At 42.2% G+C, this 16,181-nt stretch overlaps 1 protein-coding gene across 6 annotated transcripts in view; it reads right to left on the bottom strand.

Moving 5' to 3' along the window:
• Positions 1-5,876: 5,876 nt before the first annotated feature.
• The window catches only part of Hp1bp3 (heterochromatin protein 1 binding protein 3), a 30,579-nt gene continuing 20,274 nt past the window's right edge, over positions 5,877-16,181 (bottom strand). For all 6 annotated transcript variants that reach the window (XM_051172215.1, XM_051172217.1, XM_051172220.1 and 3 more), the window contains 5 exons: positions 13,690-13,780; positions 11,281-11,440; positions 8,400-8,511; positions 7,025-7,141; positions 5,877-6,593 (listed from right to left, as the gene is read on the bottom strand). In XM_051172215.1, coding sequence (XP_051028172.1) covers positions 6,299-6,593; positions 7,025-7,141; positions 8,400-8,511; positions 11,281-11,440; positions 13,690-13,780 — 775 coding nt within the window. In that variant the 3' untranslated portion in view covers positions 5,877-6,298. The remainder of the gene's footprint in view (positions 6,594-7,024; positions 7,142-8,399; positions 8,512-11,280; positions 11,441-13,689; positions 13,781-16,181) is intronic.

Raw genomic sequence — 16,181 nt, 5'->3', positions numbered from 1 at the left:
GGTGAAGCCGGCCTAGCCGGGAGCGCTCTGGGGCCTCGCCACTTGCTACTCAGGCCATGCAGGTCCCCGTCTCCACTGCGGGGCCTGGGTCAGCTAGGTCGCCCCATGACCACGCAGTTAGCAGAGGACTTGGTTGAATGTATCCCTTTCCCATATGGGGATTTACAGGGCTGCTCAGCTGGAGTCCAGCAAGACGGTGACCCTGTCGACCAGCCGCACGGAAATCCACTTAGATGAGGAAATAGTGAATTCAGCCAGCTCGAGCACAAGGCGGAGAGGGCGGACCCTTCTGATCCCGTGAGGCGAGGAGCGCGGTAGGTGGCCCAAATAAACCGCAAATCCTAGCCAGGCGAGCGCTTCGTGTGTATTAAACCCGAAATCCGCAGAAATAACGCATCAGAAACTGCCCGTGCCCCACACCACAGAAATCTAGGACACAGTCAGGCCCAGGGAGAGTAACTCCTGTCCGCTCTCACGGGATCTCTTGGACAGATGACACAGCCAGTGAGAAAATGGACCTGAGCCTCGGTAGAGTCCCCAGGGGTCAGGTCTGCACCGCTCTGGGCACCCCTTGTCTCTGCAAAGCTCCTAGCACCTTTCCAGAGGCAACTGTGAGGTGTGATTGTTACAGGCCTAACCCACAATCGGGCACTTCCTCTCGCTGAAGTGCGAATTGGGCAAAAACTTCAATCGTGTTATTCCTCTAGGGCTTCTCTACAAGGCCACTGCCACCCCCACCTTTACCGAGTTCCCTGTGCCAAATGTTAAGGGACCTACCTGACAGTCTCCAGGCCAGGACCATGGGGCAAACTCAAGCTGGCTACTAGGGACACATAAAAATGAAAGGGCTAACTCCCAACTCATTATTTTTAGAGACAGGGTTTCTCTGTGTAGCCCTGGCTGTCCTGGACTCACTTTGTAGACCAGGCTGGCCTCGAACTCAGATATTTGCCTGCCTCTGCAACCCCACTCACCCCACCAAGTGCTGAGATTAAAGGCATGTGCCACCACACCGGCTTAACTCCCAACTCTTTAAATTTATGTTTTTAATTGTGAGCTATGGTGGTTCATTCCTTTCTTCTTTCGTTTTCTTTCTTTTTATCTGTGTGGGTGTTATGTCTGTGTACCACATGCAATGCAGAAGAGGGAGCCAGATCCTCTGGGACTGACATGCAGGTGCTAGGAATTGAACCCAGGTTCTCTGGAAGGGCAGCCAGCGCTCTTAACCACTGACACTTTCATCACCCAGGTGTATGCGCATCACATACATGCCTGGGTCCCTCAGAGAACAGAAGAGGGGGCTACACCTCTGGAACTGATGGCTGTGAGCCACCACATGGATGTTAAGAACACAACACAGGTCCTTTGCATGAGCAACTCGTGCTCTTAGTGGCTGAGCCATTTATCTCTCCAGCCCCCAAAATAAATACAACTTTTTTTTTTTCAAGGAAAGGAAAAAATGGCTGGGTATATACTTTTCAGTGGTAGAGCCTTTCTCAGGTATGTATAGGCGGAGTTCAGTCCATAGCACTGACAAAAGAAAAAACCCGGCAAGATGGCTCAGTGGGTTATGGTACCTGCTGCCAAGGCTGATGACCTCTGAGTTCAATCCTTAGGACCCACATTGTGGAAGATGACTCCTAACAAGTTGTCCCACCTTTCAAATACCCACAACCTTACATGTGCACACATAAAAAATAACCAAAATGTAATAATAAAAAACTGTATAGGCTGGAGAGAGGCTCAGTGGTTAATGGGTCCTAAATTGAATTCCTACATCCTACACCTACATGGTGGTTCACAACCATCTGTAGTTCAGGTTCAGGGAGATCTAACACTGTTTTCTGGCTACCTTGGGCACTAGGCACGCATGTGAAACACATACACACACATACAAAACACCCATACACATAAAATTCAAACAAAACCCTACATGCTCAAAAGTTTACATCAAAGGTGACAAACTTTGGAGGTGCCAGCCATCTCCAGGCACGCTGACCAAGTCCCACTGAGAACTGTAGCATGGAACAGTTGTCACTATCTACATTCCTAACAGCAAGCTCTCAGGCTGCCAGGATGAGTGACTCACCTGTGCAGGAAGCCTGGTATTACCCATATAAAGCATGGAGAGGGATGACAAAAAATAAGACAGGCTGGGGCGGGCCGGAGTGGGAGTCATGATTGCCAAAAGCATTAGTGCGCACCTTGCAAGTCATGGTTATTTCCTGATGACTCAATGACAATCACTAAACCACACCGGTGGGGGCTTGCTATCACAATCTCCCCTTTTATTGAAAATCCCCGAATCTGGCTCTGTGCTTGGCAGCTGATGAGCGTGCGTGGGAGTAACTGCACATCAGCAGGATGGATGCGGCTCCTCCACTCCGAGTGCCCAGGAGAGCCGGTGCCCCAGGAGAGATGCCAACCAGGACTCACGCTTTCCCAGCAGAAAGGAAGAGATCTGAAAAGACGGGGGGCTTCTTCCCAGAAACTTAGCAGCTCGTTGCTAAGACAAAGTGCTTGGGGATGCATTTGCTGCAGGAAGACTGCTACATTGAAAAACATGGAAGCCGCTAAGATGGTTTCGTAGCTTGCATACCTAACACCCTCAGTTCTACCCTTGGCCCTGTTTTTGATCCATGCAGATAAGGGGGCCAGCTGATGGCTGCACAGGTTCTGACAACTGAGTCACAGCCCCAGTTTCTCACTACGTATGTTACCAGCAAGTTTGACTTATTCAAACAGGTGCAGTAAGAGCCTAAGGACTGGCAAGAATTTCATCAGACCAAGTTTCCAGAACGGTGCAGTGGAGTGAGGCTGTAGCATAGCCCTGACCTGAGACCAGAGGCCAGCAGGAGATGGGTGATGGACAGTGGAGAACTGCTACCATTGCAGCTCATGACTGTTACATTGATATATCTACATTTTGGAACTTCTCTTGGTGGGCTTCATGGAAAATGAGCTACTTTTAAAATTTATAAAGTAAAAAGCTGCCAACCTTCTAACGTGGGAAAATCTGCCTGATGCCGTGGCTCCTGGAAAAGCTCATCCTGTGGACTGAGTGATGGAGAATTCTGGAGTAAGATATCAAACAGAAAGCATTCCAGAGCTAGCACCCGAGAGTGGCAGAGTATCTGTACAGAGTCCTATAAAAACCTTAGGGGCAGGAATGGAGGGATGGCTCAGTGGTTAAGAACACATACAACTCTTGCAAAGGACCTGAGTTCAGTCCCTGATAACATGTGGGGCTGCCTATACCTGCCTGTAACTCCGGCTCCAGTGGGAACCAATGCTTCTGGCCTCTTGAGGTCAGACTGACTATATGCCCCTCCCTCCAATAAATAAAGAATTATCTTTTAAAAACCTTAGAGCCATGCAGATAAAGTTCAGTTTTGTGTGTGTGTGTGTGTGTGTGTGTGTGTGTGTGTGTGTGTGTGTGTGTGTGTGTGTGTGTTAGTGCCTACAATCCCACCACTTGGGAAGCAGAGGCACAAGAATTATTTCAAGTTCAAACCCAGTCTGTTTTATAGTTGAATGCTAAAGCACCCAGAAATACATCTCAAGACCTGTCTGGAAAAAAACCAACAACAGCCAGGCATGGTGACACACGCTTAATCCCAGCACTTGGGAGGCAGAGGCAGGCAGATTGCTGTGAGTTCAAGGCCAGCCTGGTCTATAAATTGAGTCCAGGACAGCCAAGGCTAACCCAGAGAAACCATGTCTGGAAACCCCCCACCCTCCCAAAAAAATCCAAACAACAAAATGCCATGACTTACTAACAAACCTGCCTTATGATGATTTCACTTTCCTGTCTTCATAAACAATTATTTCCAAGGGGAGAGATGAAATTACTGGGCCAAAAGACACTTGCACAGTTCAAGAGCTTTAAAAACAAAAACAAAACCTAGGGGGAAGCAAACAAAGTAGTCCTATATTCAAAGAACATTGGTTTGGGACCAGCAAGATGTCTCAGAGGGTCAAGGGGCACTTGCTTGGGTCTGACAATGGTGGAAGGAAGGAGAACCAACTCCAAGTTGCCCTTTGAGCTCCACATAGGTGCTGTGGAGATGGACATGCACTGAACACATATAAAGTGCACAGGTGCTAACTCCGCCTTTGCCATTTACCTGTGTATAATTACAATTGACTTTTCCTCCCATAAGATGGAGACAATAAACATGACCACAGAACTACTAGATATTTGCTAACACAGTACAAAGCTACTATTATATAGTTTATATTAAGTGGTTTGGCCTCAGGCTCCTTCAAAAGCTCGGTCACCAGGTAGCTGGGAGGTGGCAGGACCTTTAGTAGATAGTAGTGGAGTGGGAGGAAGTTCAATCACTAGGAGTGTGTGCCTTCACCAACAGCCAAAGACACGATGATCTGATGAGAATGGCTGTCCTGAAACTCCCTCTATGTATCAGGCTGGCCTTGAACTCAGAGATCAGCCTACCCCTGCCTCCTGTGTGTCAGGACTAAAGCTGTACGCCACCACGGGCCCCAAGATGAGTCTTTAAGAAATCTTTGATTTGCCATGTGGTGGTGGCACGCGTCTTTAATCCCAGCACTCAGGAGGCAGAGGCAGGTGGATCGCTGTGAGTTCGAGGCCAGCCTGGTCTACAAAGTGAGTCCAGGACAGGCAAGGCTATACAGAGAAACCCTGTCTGGAAAAACATAAACAAAAAAACAAAAAAGAGAAATCTTTGATTCAATAAATATCTAGCATTCAAAATATCTTGAAAGAAAACATCATTGACCGTCAAAATAATAATTCAAAAGCAAATAAGCTGAAGCTTGTCTTTAAAAAGGAAGCAACGTGTCCCTTTTAGGAAAAAGATTACAGGGCAGGCAACGTGAGCAACTACTCTTGAGAGTACACTAGAAACTTTTCAACAGAAATTGTAGTTCAGCAGCTTTTAAAATTTGTGTTTATTCATATTTTTCAAAATATATGTACATAAAAAAGGAAGATTTACAACAGGAAAGATTGCCTTACATGCAACACAAATCCCAATGACTCATGATGGGATATCAAAGGTTATGACCCAATTCAAGCCCATTTTCTCAAGTCCATTTCCCAGCCAATGTAAGCTACGGGGATCCCAGGAGACACTGCAAGTGGAATGAATCTCAAACGAACACCTCCTCTGGCAGCATGTAAGCCAGAGAATGTACATCAAAAGTTTAAGACAATTAAAATATCAAGTGCCACAAGGAAGGAATAAATGATAAGCAGAAACTGTATTTCTCAAGTAGAAAGCTAGTTCTATTTTACACAATCTCACAATCCTAAAACAAATACAAAAAGAAGGTTAGGTAGTACAGCTTCATTTGCTTTTTCCTCCTCCTTTCTTCTGTTAAAATATCTCAAAAAAGAAACCATTTGCCTGATATCAAAAGTGCTATGGAAAGAATGGAGGGTGGGGGGGAGGGACCACGCACAGGTGAATCTGAAATCTGGTTATTTTAGCAAATCATGTTTTTACCACTTAACATTTCTATATTAGTAACTCTCAAACAAGTTATTCATGCCCCAAATATTAAAAATATATCTAGACATTTGATCAAGAATATTGTATCATTTTTGGTAGTGTAAGTAACACCAGAAATCAGATTCTATGTATTCCTGTACTTCCCCTTCAGTCAAAAACCAAGTGGTACAGACAGACAACTTGTGCTTGCTGTTAAGGGAACAATGCTCTGGGTAGCAAAGCGTGCTTGGCAGTTGGTCACAGTGACCAAAGGAGCAGTGGTCTTCAGAATCTATGGGATTGCAGAGACTGGGGCTTCTTTCCAAAGCTAAAATGTCTCCAGCTCAAGCTGGAGAGAATGTTAGTGGAGTGACTTTACAGCCAGGGTTAATCACCACAACTTTAGAAAGTCTCCAGGCAGGAGGCAACGCCTTTCTGACAGTGCACCTGCCTCCTGTTGACTTCCAGCACCAGACCTGTTGGTGCTCACTACATATATAAGTCTTTGCAATTGTTTAGACTAACTTGGAGGAAAAAAAAAAAATCAGACAATACAAAAAGAGAGAATGAGGGTCAGGATTAAGAACAAAAGAACAGTTACATAGTTTAGCGAAGTCCAGAATTATGGCAGAAATTAAAATGAGGAGGCAGGCACTGAGAACAGCACCTAAAGCTAAAAAATGTCTACACTGGCTTGTTTATATTCCTTCCCATAAAGTTCAGAGAGGAAGAAAAAAATGTAAAAGCATTATAACTAAAACAAATGCACACTCACCTTATAAAATAAGATTTTGAATTCCATCATGATACTTTTCCTATAAAATTTACTTTTTTGCCTTGAAAGACTTCTTCGTGGTAGATTTGCCCTTGCCGGGCAGCTTCACATCCTTTCTAGCATTGGCTATGGGCTTTTTGGAGGAGCTCCCACTAGGCTTCTTGATGACTGAGGGTGAGGGTCTGGCTTTCTTAGCAGGGGTCTTAGCCTTGGGGGGAGCTTTCTTAGGCAGTGGCCTCACTTTCCCTCTCTGGGCAGCAGGGACTTTTCGCACAGGCTTGGACCCTCTCTGCTTCATGGATGCTGCCTTCCCCTGGGACTTGGCTGGTGTTTTCTTTTGTAAACTGTGAGGGGGAAAAAAAGTATCACTAAGTATAGGAGAGGCACTTTGCCAGCCCAAGTTCCTTTTCCTTGAAGAGAAGTAGCTTATATAGAAATCACTGTTAAAAACAGAAATTTGACTTGATTTCTCAATATAGGCTTCATGTAAATTTAACTGATTCATAAAGTTTACAGCTCATTTCCTGGGATAATATGGGATTATTTCTTTGAATAAACCACAGACATGACTATTATCTGGTTACTCCAGGTTTCAGCAGAAGAAATCCTGCTGATTACGCCAGGAGAATCGTTACTCGGAACTGATATCCTTATGGTTTTGCTATTGTGTTCCTTAATCCTCTTTCCTTATTGTTTTGGTTAGTTGGGTAGTAATGTACGCTCGGTTAATAAGTTGTAATAAAATATATTGGTTAAGAAAATTGAGCCTACACACCTTCTTTTGGGTGGTGGTTCTTCATCCTCAGAGTCTTCTGATGATTCTTCCTCATCCTCATCCTCGTCTTCATCTTTAGAACCATCTGGCTCTTTCTTTGGAAACAGAACTCCTGGGCTAAGGTAGGGAAAAAGTAAAACACCATCTCACGTAGGGCAAAGAAAATGAGGTGAACTCAGTTGCTGTCACCAGACACGCCCATTTCTATTCAGATTCCCTCAAAAATGTCAAGTTAGACTACAAATACCTGTTCAGAATTTAATCTATATTGAACACATGTATGAAGTCACCATAAACTGGGGAAAGTTCTACATGTTTTATTCCCGTCCTCCCATCTCTTAGGAAAATAGACTGAGTAAGCAGTCACTAACCTTCTGCCATGTGGATCTGCCCCAGACACACAGCAGCCAATGCTCTGCAGAACAATGACCATGTTTTGCCTTCACAACACTGGCAAATAACTCAAAGCTAAAACTCTTCAAAGTTTTAGAGAAACTGGCCAAGAATCATATCCTCTAAACTTTAAAAAAATTTTTCTCTTAATATTTCCATAAATTAAAACATGTGTATGACCTGACTATTCAATGTACTTTTTAATATCTGAAAGAGTAAGTATACATTCAATAAAGTAATGTCTATGTTTTTAAGACTAATTATGGGGCTAGAGAGATGGTTCAGAGGTTAAAAAAGCACTGGTAGTTCTTCCAAAGGTTTTGAGTTCAAATCCTTGCAACCACATGGTGGCTAATAACCATCTATAATGAGACCTGGTGCCCTCTTCTGGCCTGCTGACTCACATGTAGGGTGAATATGGTATAAATAATAAATAAAAACTCTTCAAAAAATGACTAATTATGTAAGAAGAAAATGTCAATGCTAAAGCAAGAGCCTCACAGCACAGGCTATGGCATCTTACTAAAAATGAAAGTATAAGAGGGTTCCAGCACCAACTCACTGAAAAATGTGCAGCTGCTAAGAGCTTCATGTATGTTTAGACAACTAAATGCATCATGAACAGAAGACAGATTTTTCAAATAAAAGTTTGAAGAAGGTAGAGTTATGATCTGTGGAAACAGTCAAGGTTCCCCCCATCTGATTTTCTGGATGATTAACTAATGTTTAATTCTCTGGCAATTTGACTGTTGCTACCATTTAGAAAGATAAAGAATAATCAAAATGACTTCAAGAGCTAGCTATACCGCAATTCTAGGACAGGAGAAGTGCCTGTTTCAGTGAGAACCTTTTGCTAGTCGTTATTTTCAGATAGTCCCAGCTCAGGGTAACAGTAATGAGGCAAGCTAAATTAACCCAAGCTGGTAAAACCTAGAAGCAGATTCAAGTCTACAGTGGCCAGTGCTTCACCTTGAGAACTCACCTTGGGTAATAGGGGAAGCACAGTTGGAAGGTGCCGCTGAACCCCTTCCCCGAGATCTGCTCCATCCACCCATTCTTCTCACATTTCTGCAGAGTCTTTTTCAGCAAATGCACTTTAACAAAAAAAAAAAAAAAAAGAATAATAAAAAAAAGTTTATATATTCAGAGTTGGTTATGCAGTCAAATTAAATAGAAATTATGTAATCACTGATAATAATACACTAACTAGTATATGTTATCTAAGTCCTTTGTGCCTGACTAAATTAATTAGCTCATACAACAACTATTTTATGCCCATAAATTTGGTTAGTTATATTGAAAAAGTAAAAGAAGACATTAGAATCCATGAGTCAAAAATTTTTTTTCACAGAAAAGGTAAACAGGTATTTAAAATGAAATCATTGTGCCTTGAGTCTAGAGGTCAAAAGTCTTGTTCTCAGGTAGCATGTAAATGGTTAATACAATTTTGAATCTAAATATTTCATTTCCACTCATTCAATCGTCTAATAAGGAACCTATAGTTACACAGCAATAATCACCTCAGAGTTTTATTTCAAGATGAGCAGTAGCTAGAAAGATGGCTAAGTTGGTAAGAGTGCTTGCTGTGTTCAGGATCTTAACAAACATGGAGACAGCAGGCACTGAAGTGTACATCTGCAACTCTGCAACTAGGAGGTGGAGAGAGGCAGATCCCTGGAGCCAGTAACAATGCAGTCACACACACATGAGCATGCACACTAACTATCTATAACACAAAAGATAAGCAGGGCAATTTCCTCAAAAATAAATCGACAAAACAATGGAATAGCGGGGCTGGAGAGATGGCTCAGCAGTTAAGAGCTCTGGCTGCTCTTCCAGAGGACCTGAGTTCAATTCCTGGTAACCACATGGTGGCTCACAACCATCTATAATGGTGTGCATGAAAACAGAGCACTTGTACACATAAAGTAAGTAAATAAATATTTTTCCCCTTTTTAAAAAAGTTTATTTATTCAGATTACAACTCAATTGCCATCCCATCACTTGTATCCTCCCTCCTAGTAAATAAATCTTAAGGAAAAAAAAAAAAAAAAAAAAAAAAAAAAAGGAAAAACATAGTTCCTTTTATGCCAAGACACATAAAAGATATAATAAGAGAATTCAATTAATAAAATATAGCCCCAGCTGGGCAGTAGTGGCACACACCTTTAGTCTCAGAACTCAGGAGGCAGAGGCTCTGAGTTTGAAGTCAACCTGGTTTACAGAGTGAGTTCCAGGACAGCCAGGGACTACACAGAGAAACCTTGTCTTGAAAAACAACAACAACAACAACAACACAAAACAAAACAAAAAATCCACAACACCCTCAAAAAAGACAGCTTTAGTGTACGTGAAAATGGAAGCACTGCTAAACAGGCTTCTTGGCTGGTTGTGGTGGTTCTGTAAACCCAGCTACTTGAGGGCTAAAGCAAAATGATTTCAAGTCCAAAGCCAGCTTGGACTACCACCCTCCAACTCCTGGTCTCTCTGCATATTGCTGGCTATCTTGGAATTTGCTCTGCAGTTCTCAATCTGCAGGCTGGCCTAGAACTCAGAGATTTGCTTGCTTCTGTCTCTCAAGTGCTGGGATTAAAGGCATATGCTGCCACCATCTGTCCAGTCTGAGCTACTTAGTAAGATTCTATATTAAAAAAGAAAGTTCTTTAGGCCAAGTGTAGTTGCACATGCCTTTATTTGGGAAGCAACTGGATTGCTGAGTTGGAGGTCAGCTTGGTTTGCACAGTGAGTTCTAGCCAGCGAGGAATACATAGTGAGACCCTCTCTCAAACAACAAAACTCCACATGCTTCAAAATTATGTTTCTTTTATGTTATTGAGATGAGATGTTGCTTTGTTACCAGGCTGGTCTCACATTACTAGGGTTGAGTGATCCTCCCACCTAAAACTCCAAAGTAGCAGAGACTATATTGCATGTACCATCATGTAAGGCAAAATTTACTTAAATAAAACATACTAGTTTGTAGTTTCTGTTACAGAATTTCCATTTTCTTCACATTAAATCCTTGCAATTTAGTCACTCTTCATAAAGTGCCAAGTTTGCCACTCTCTCACCAGCACATGTGAAATGTGAAATTATAGACTAGTCTCTAATCTCAAAATATTATTTCTGGTAATTTATTGAGACAAAATACATCTTGTTATAGGGCGTAAGTCAATAACAACCTCTGACTTGGGAGAAATTGAAAACTAACAAGAAGAGCCAGGCGGTGGTGGCGCACGCCTTTAACCCCTGCACTTGGGAGGCAGAGGCAGGCGGATTGCTGTGAGTTTGAGGCTAGCTTGGTCTACAAAGCGGGTCCAGGACAGCCAAGGCTACACAGAGAAACCCTGTCTCGAAAAAACAAAAACAAAACAAAAATTCAAAAAAAAAATAAATAAATAACAGAAAGTGTCAACCAGCAGTACTAGTAAATCTAGCACTTGAAAGGTGAAGCCTGAGGAGTTTGAGTTCCACGCCAGCCTAGGGGAAACAATGAGCAGAACCTCAAACACAAAGCCTGTAAGGGCTGGAGAGACAGCTCAGATGTTAAAGTGCTCTCTGTTCTTCCACGGGACCTGGGTTTGATCCTAGCACCCATGTTCAGGCTACGTACAACCATCTGTGTCTCTAGCTGCAGGGAGGGGATCTAACATCCTGCTCTGACCTCAGCAGGTACCAAAAGACGCATGCACACACTCACCCAAACACATAAAAGCTACAATTTTTAAGAAGCATGAAAACCAATGAAAGGTAAGTCTTGATTACTTCTCAATCAGTAATTAATGCTTCCACATTAGTAGCATGGCCTTCTCTGTAATAGTATTCCTCTAGTCCCAGTTAAATGAACACACTCTGACTCTTACTTTGATAGTTAGAGTTGGTCCCTGGGTGGTTCTCCAGGACGTATTTCTTCAGAGCAGTGGTGGAGCAGGTCTTCGGTTCATTCATGGCAGCAATGGCAGACAAGATTGCATATTCCATCAGGCTTCCACCAAGGAGAGGTTTCTCCCCTGATTTCTTCAGCTGTTTTCCAAGGAGGAAGAGAAAAGCATCAAGACAACATTCTCCCAAAGCAGGTCAAGACAACACTCCTCTGCACCATGTGGGTCGGAACTCCTGCATCAGCACAGATATGTTTTACAATGAATTATCAGGTCAGGGTTTTCTCTTCCGACTCACCAGGTTTCAATCTAACTGAGGAGTCCCAACTCTCTTTTCGATACTTTCTTCTTCCATCAACCCCTCCAACCCATCTAAAACAGCAATCGGTATTTTAAACCCATAGAGACTGACATCCTTAAGCCTTTGTGCCATGAAAAACAGATACATATTTAGGGGATCATACAACAATAGATTTTGTGGCCTAATTGTATTAGTAACAATTAAATTGGCCATGGTGGCACATGCCTTTAATCCAGTACCACAAAGGCAGAGGCAGGAGGATCTCTGTGAGTTCGAGGCCAGCCTGGTCTACATAGCGAGTTCTAGGACAGCCAAGGCTACACAGAAAGACCCTGCCTTAGAAACAAAGAAAGATTAGTAACAATGAGCCCAACAGGAAAATAAGAATGCTTTATAGTACTGGCTTACTTATTTTTTGAGGCAGGGTTTCATGTATCAAAGTTTGGCTTCAAACTTGTATGGAAATAAGGCTCATTTAGAAGGCTGCTTGTCTAGCATACATGAAGCCCTGTGTCCAAACATCAACATCCCATTAGCCAGTGATGGTAGCATATGCCTTTAATCCCGAGACTTAGGAGAAAAGAGCAGGAGAATCAGAAGTTCAAAGTCAAGACCAGCCTGAGGTACAGAAGTCCCTGTCTCAAAAAAGTAAAAAGCCATAAAATTAGAAAAAAAATTCAACTTCTATATTTGACTAGGAACTTTTATCTGTAGTAAAGATCTCCAAACAAATGAACAAAAGATCAGTAAGCACATAAAAACGTACTTAGCATCAGTAGCCATTAGAAAAATGTCCATCAAAAAACTTCAAGAGAAAACACTTCCTCTCCACAGCAGACTAACAAAGTTGGAGAAAGCACAGGTTCTGTGGGAAGGTGAAATGGCCTTGTCCTGTTCACTCTATGGTTAGCAAGTCTACTCCTAGCCACTGACTTCCCAGAAAGAAAAAGTGTTTACACAAGGAACTTGGATACAAATCTTCATATGCAGTATACTACATAACTAAGAAATAGAAACAATCCAAATATGCAACTTGCGCATGGATGAACTAGGTACTGATACACACTACCACATGAAAAAACTCAAACATTATGCTAAGTAGTCAAGACAAACAAAAAAAGGCCACACAATGAATCATTTGTTTTGTATGAACTGTGAGGACCTAGGTTGTCTGAAGCTAGAGCTAAGAATTAGAAGTGGCTGCAATAGTCACCAGAGAGCTTTCCAGCGCAGCAGCAGCCTCAAAACTCAACTGTGAATCAGACCACTGAAAATCTAGCAAAACTGCTAAAACAATCTACTATTCACTGAGTTTTGTTGTAGTATCAAGAAATAGTATCTATCACTATCTGAAAGTAATCTTAGAATGTTCTTTCTCTATTTCTGTATCACAGTGGCCTTTCTTCATAAACTGAAGAGACATTTAATAAAACAACTTAAGGTAGATATTAAAAACATTAGCAAAAATGTAAAAAGTATCTCTTTTAACCAATTTTCTGAAGACAACTATTTTTCATGAAAAAATCTATTTTTTTTTCCTCTCAGTCTCTCATTTTTGGCTTCACTATTTTATTTTTGTTTTGTTTTTCAAGACAGGGTTTCTCTGTATAGCCTTGGCTGTCCTGGACTCACTTTGTAGACCAGGCTGGCGTTGAACTCAGAGATTTGCCTGCCTCTGCCTCCTTAAGTGCTGGGATTACAGGTGCACATCACCAAAACTGACTCTGGTTCCTACTTTTAATTTCTAATTTAAGAAATACTGATAGAGGGCTGGAGAGATGGCTCAGCGGTTAAGAGCACTGACTGTTCCTCCAGAGGTCCTGAGTTCAATTCCCAGCAACCACATGGTGGCTCACCGCCATCTATAATGTGATCTGAGACCCTCCTCTGCCCTGCAGGTGTACATGCAGGCAGAACTCTGTATACATAATAATAAATAAATAAATTTTTAAAAAAAAAAAAAAAAAAAAAAAAAGAAATACTGATAGATGTTAGCACATATAGGAAAATCTTTAAGGGTCTTCAACACAGTTTAAGGATAAAAGGTTCTGAAACTCAAACTTCTCAACAGCAAACACTGTGCCTCTAACCTGGAATGTCCCCGAGGCGCCTTTGCCAGTTATCTGTTCTAGCTGGCCTCTGTCTACTGCTCTCTGTAGAGCATTCTTCAACAACTGGGGCCTGCAGAGAAAAACAAAACACAGTGATAAACATGTCAGCGAATCAAGACTTGAAGAAACAGATCCAGGGTTATTTCCAAGATCTAAAGTTATAATTTCTATTATGTACAATATTCTGTTAAACAAAAACAGAGCACCAAATTGCAGGCATACTGGACAAGCGGAACCTCTTTCCTCCTAAAGAAGCTGTTACTGACATGTATATGATCTTTACCATACAGTACACACTTTCTAATGGCCAGAGCATGTCCAACTCTGTAATTACTGCTATCAGACTGATGAACACCCTGAACAATTTCAAAGCCCCCAAACAAAGCAAAGGCATCACTTCCCCCAATGGAGTCTTGCCAAGTGACCCAGGCCACACAAAGATTTTGGCTTTACTCATACCAACCAAATTCATGTGTGGCACATGTAAAAATACTTCAAAAAATTTTTTTTGGAGATAATTGACAGGTCCTGGGGAATATAGCACCTCAAGTTTGATCTCTGGCCTCTACATGCACATATACACGTGTATGCACACACCCAATCACCCCCCAAAAGAAAAAAAGTAGTAAAGGATCCTGCAAGCATCTCAACATGGGAAGCAAATTTATATCGTGTGTAAGCCGCACAACGATGATGATGACAAAGCAATTAAGGGAGCCTACTGTGGTGACTTTAAAGACTTGATTAGGTCAATGTTGACACGGCTCAGCCAGTAAAGATCTTTGTCAAGCTTTAGGGTCTGAGTTCACTCACCCACATGGTTGAAGAGGAGAACCAACTTCCACAATTGTTTTGTGTGAAAATAATAGCAAGAGTACTACTGGCTGCTTTTCCAAAGGCCCCAGGTTGAATTCCCAGCACTCACATGCTGGCTCATAATCATCTGTAACTTCAGTTCCAGGAAATCTAATGCCCTCTTTTGGCTCCTATAGGCACTGCAAGTAGGCAGTGCAGTCATCCGTGCAAGCAAATATTCATAAAATAGAACAGCCTGAGATACATGAGATCTTATCTCCAAAAAAAAGAAAAAAAGTGGCTGTTAGGTCTCCACTGTGACTTCTGAGAAAAGCAATATGGCCTTACAGAAGAAAAAAAGGGAGAAAGAGCTTCTATTAAAAAGTTGATGAAGCCAGGTGTGCATGCCTATAATCTGTGAGTTTGAGGCTAGCCTGATCAACAAAGCAAGTCCAGGACTGCCAAGGGTATACACAGAAACCCTGTCTCAAAAAAAACAAAAACAAACAAAAAAGATGATGAAATCAGTTTTAGTTCACTGTTGTCTAGAATGCTTCAACCATACAGAAAATGTTTGAAGTGGTTAGTGCAGGAAGAAAAAGGCAACAGTAGCACACACATTACTATCTACGTAAATCCACAATTAAGCTACTATGACAACCCGAAAAACTGGTCTAGATTTCCTGAAAGGAAAGCCAGATGTGGAACATGCCTTTAATCCCAGCTCTCTTAAGGAAGAGACAAAGGCGGTGGATTTCTATGAATTTAAGGCTAGCCTGGTCTACATAAGACGCTGTCTCAAGCAAACACACACTTACATAAAATTTTGTATATTCAGAATTTTATGTTTGTCATAAAGATATGCTATTTATGTATAGCTACTAGGCCCTCTATTCTTTAAGAAAGTTTTTATTACATGTAGTGAAAGGCACATGTGTGTCAATCAGATGACAACCATGAATAGTCAGCTCCCTTTCTACCATGTGGGTCCTGGGGGCTATACTAGGGGCATCAGGCTTGGCAGCAAGCGCCTCTACTCACGGAGACATCTCTATGGCCCCTATTTACTATTAAATAAAGCCTGACTTCTCGTTTGCTCCCAGATATCCTAGAAAACAGAATGGGTATCAAAAGCGGATATAAAAAGTTTTAAATATTTATGTTTTGGTATTCTGTCTGCATATGTGTATGTATGTGCAACATGTATGCGCCTGGTACCTGAGGAGGCATCAGATCCCCTGGAACTGGACAGCTGTGAGCTACCATGTTGGTACTGGAAATCAAACCTGCGTCCTCCAGAAGAACAGCCACTGCTCCTAACTACAGAGCCACCACTCTATCAGCCACAAGAGTTACAGCGACTGTGAGGATGGCTCTGCGGGTGTGGTGGTTTGAATGAGAATGGCCCCCATAGGGTTCTATGTTTGAATACTTGGTCCCTGGTTGCTGAACTGTTTGGGAAGAATGAGAGGGTGTTGCCTTGTTGGAGGAGGTGTGTCACAGGGTGGACTTTGAGGTTTCAAAGGACTGATGCCATTCCCAGTATGCCTTTGCTCTGACATCATGGATTCTAATCTCAAGACCTTTAATTACTTTCTTTTATAAAACGCCTTGGTCATGGTGTTGTCATAGGAAAGAAAACTAAGACAGTGGGTGAAAAATGCTTGCCACATAAA

The sequence above is a fragment of the Acomys russatus genome, chromosome 29, assembly GCF_903995435.1.
Source record: "Acomys russatus chromosome 29, mAcoRus1.1, whole genome shotgun sequence".
Taxonomy (NCBI): Eukaryota; Metazoa; Chordata; class Mammalia; order Rodentia; family Muridae; genus Acomys; species Acomys russatus.
Note: the sequence above shows the minus strand (reverse complement) of the source record. Positions and strands in the feature narration are given on the sequence as shown.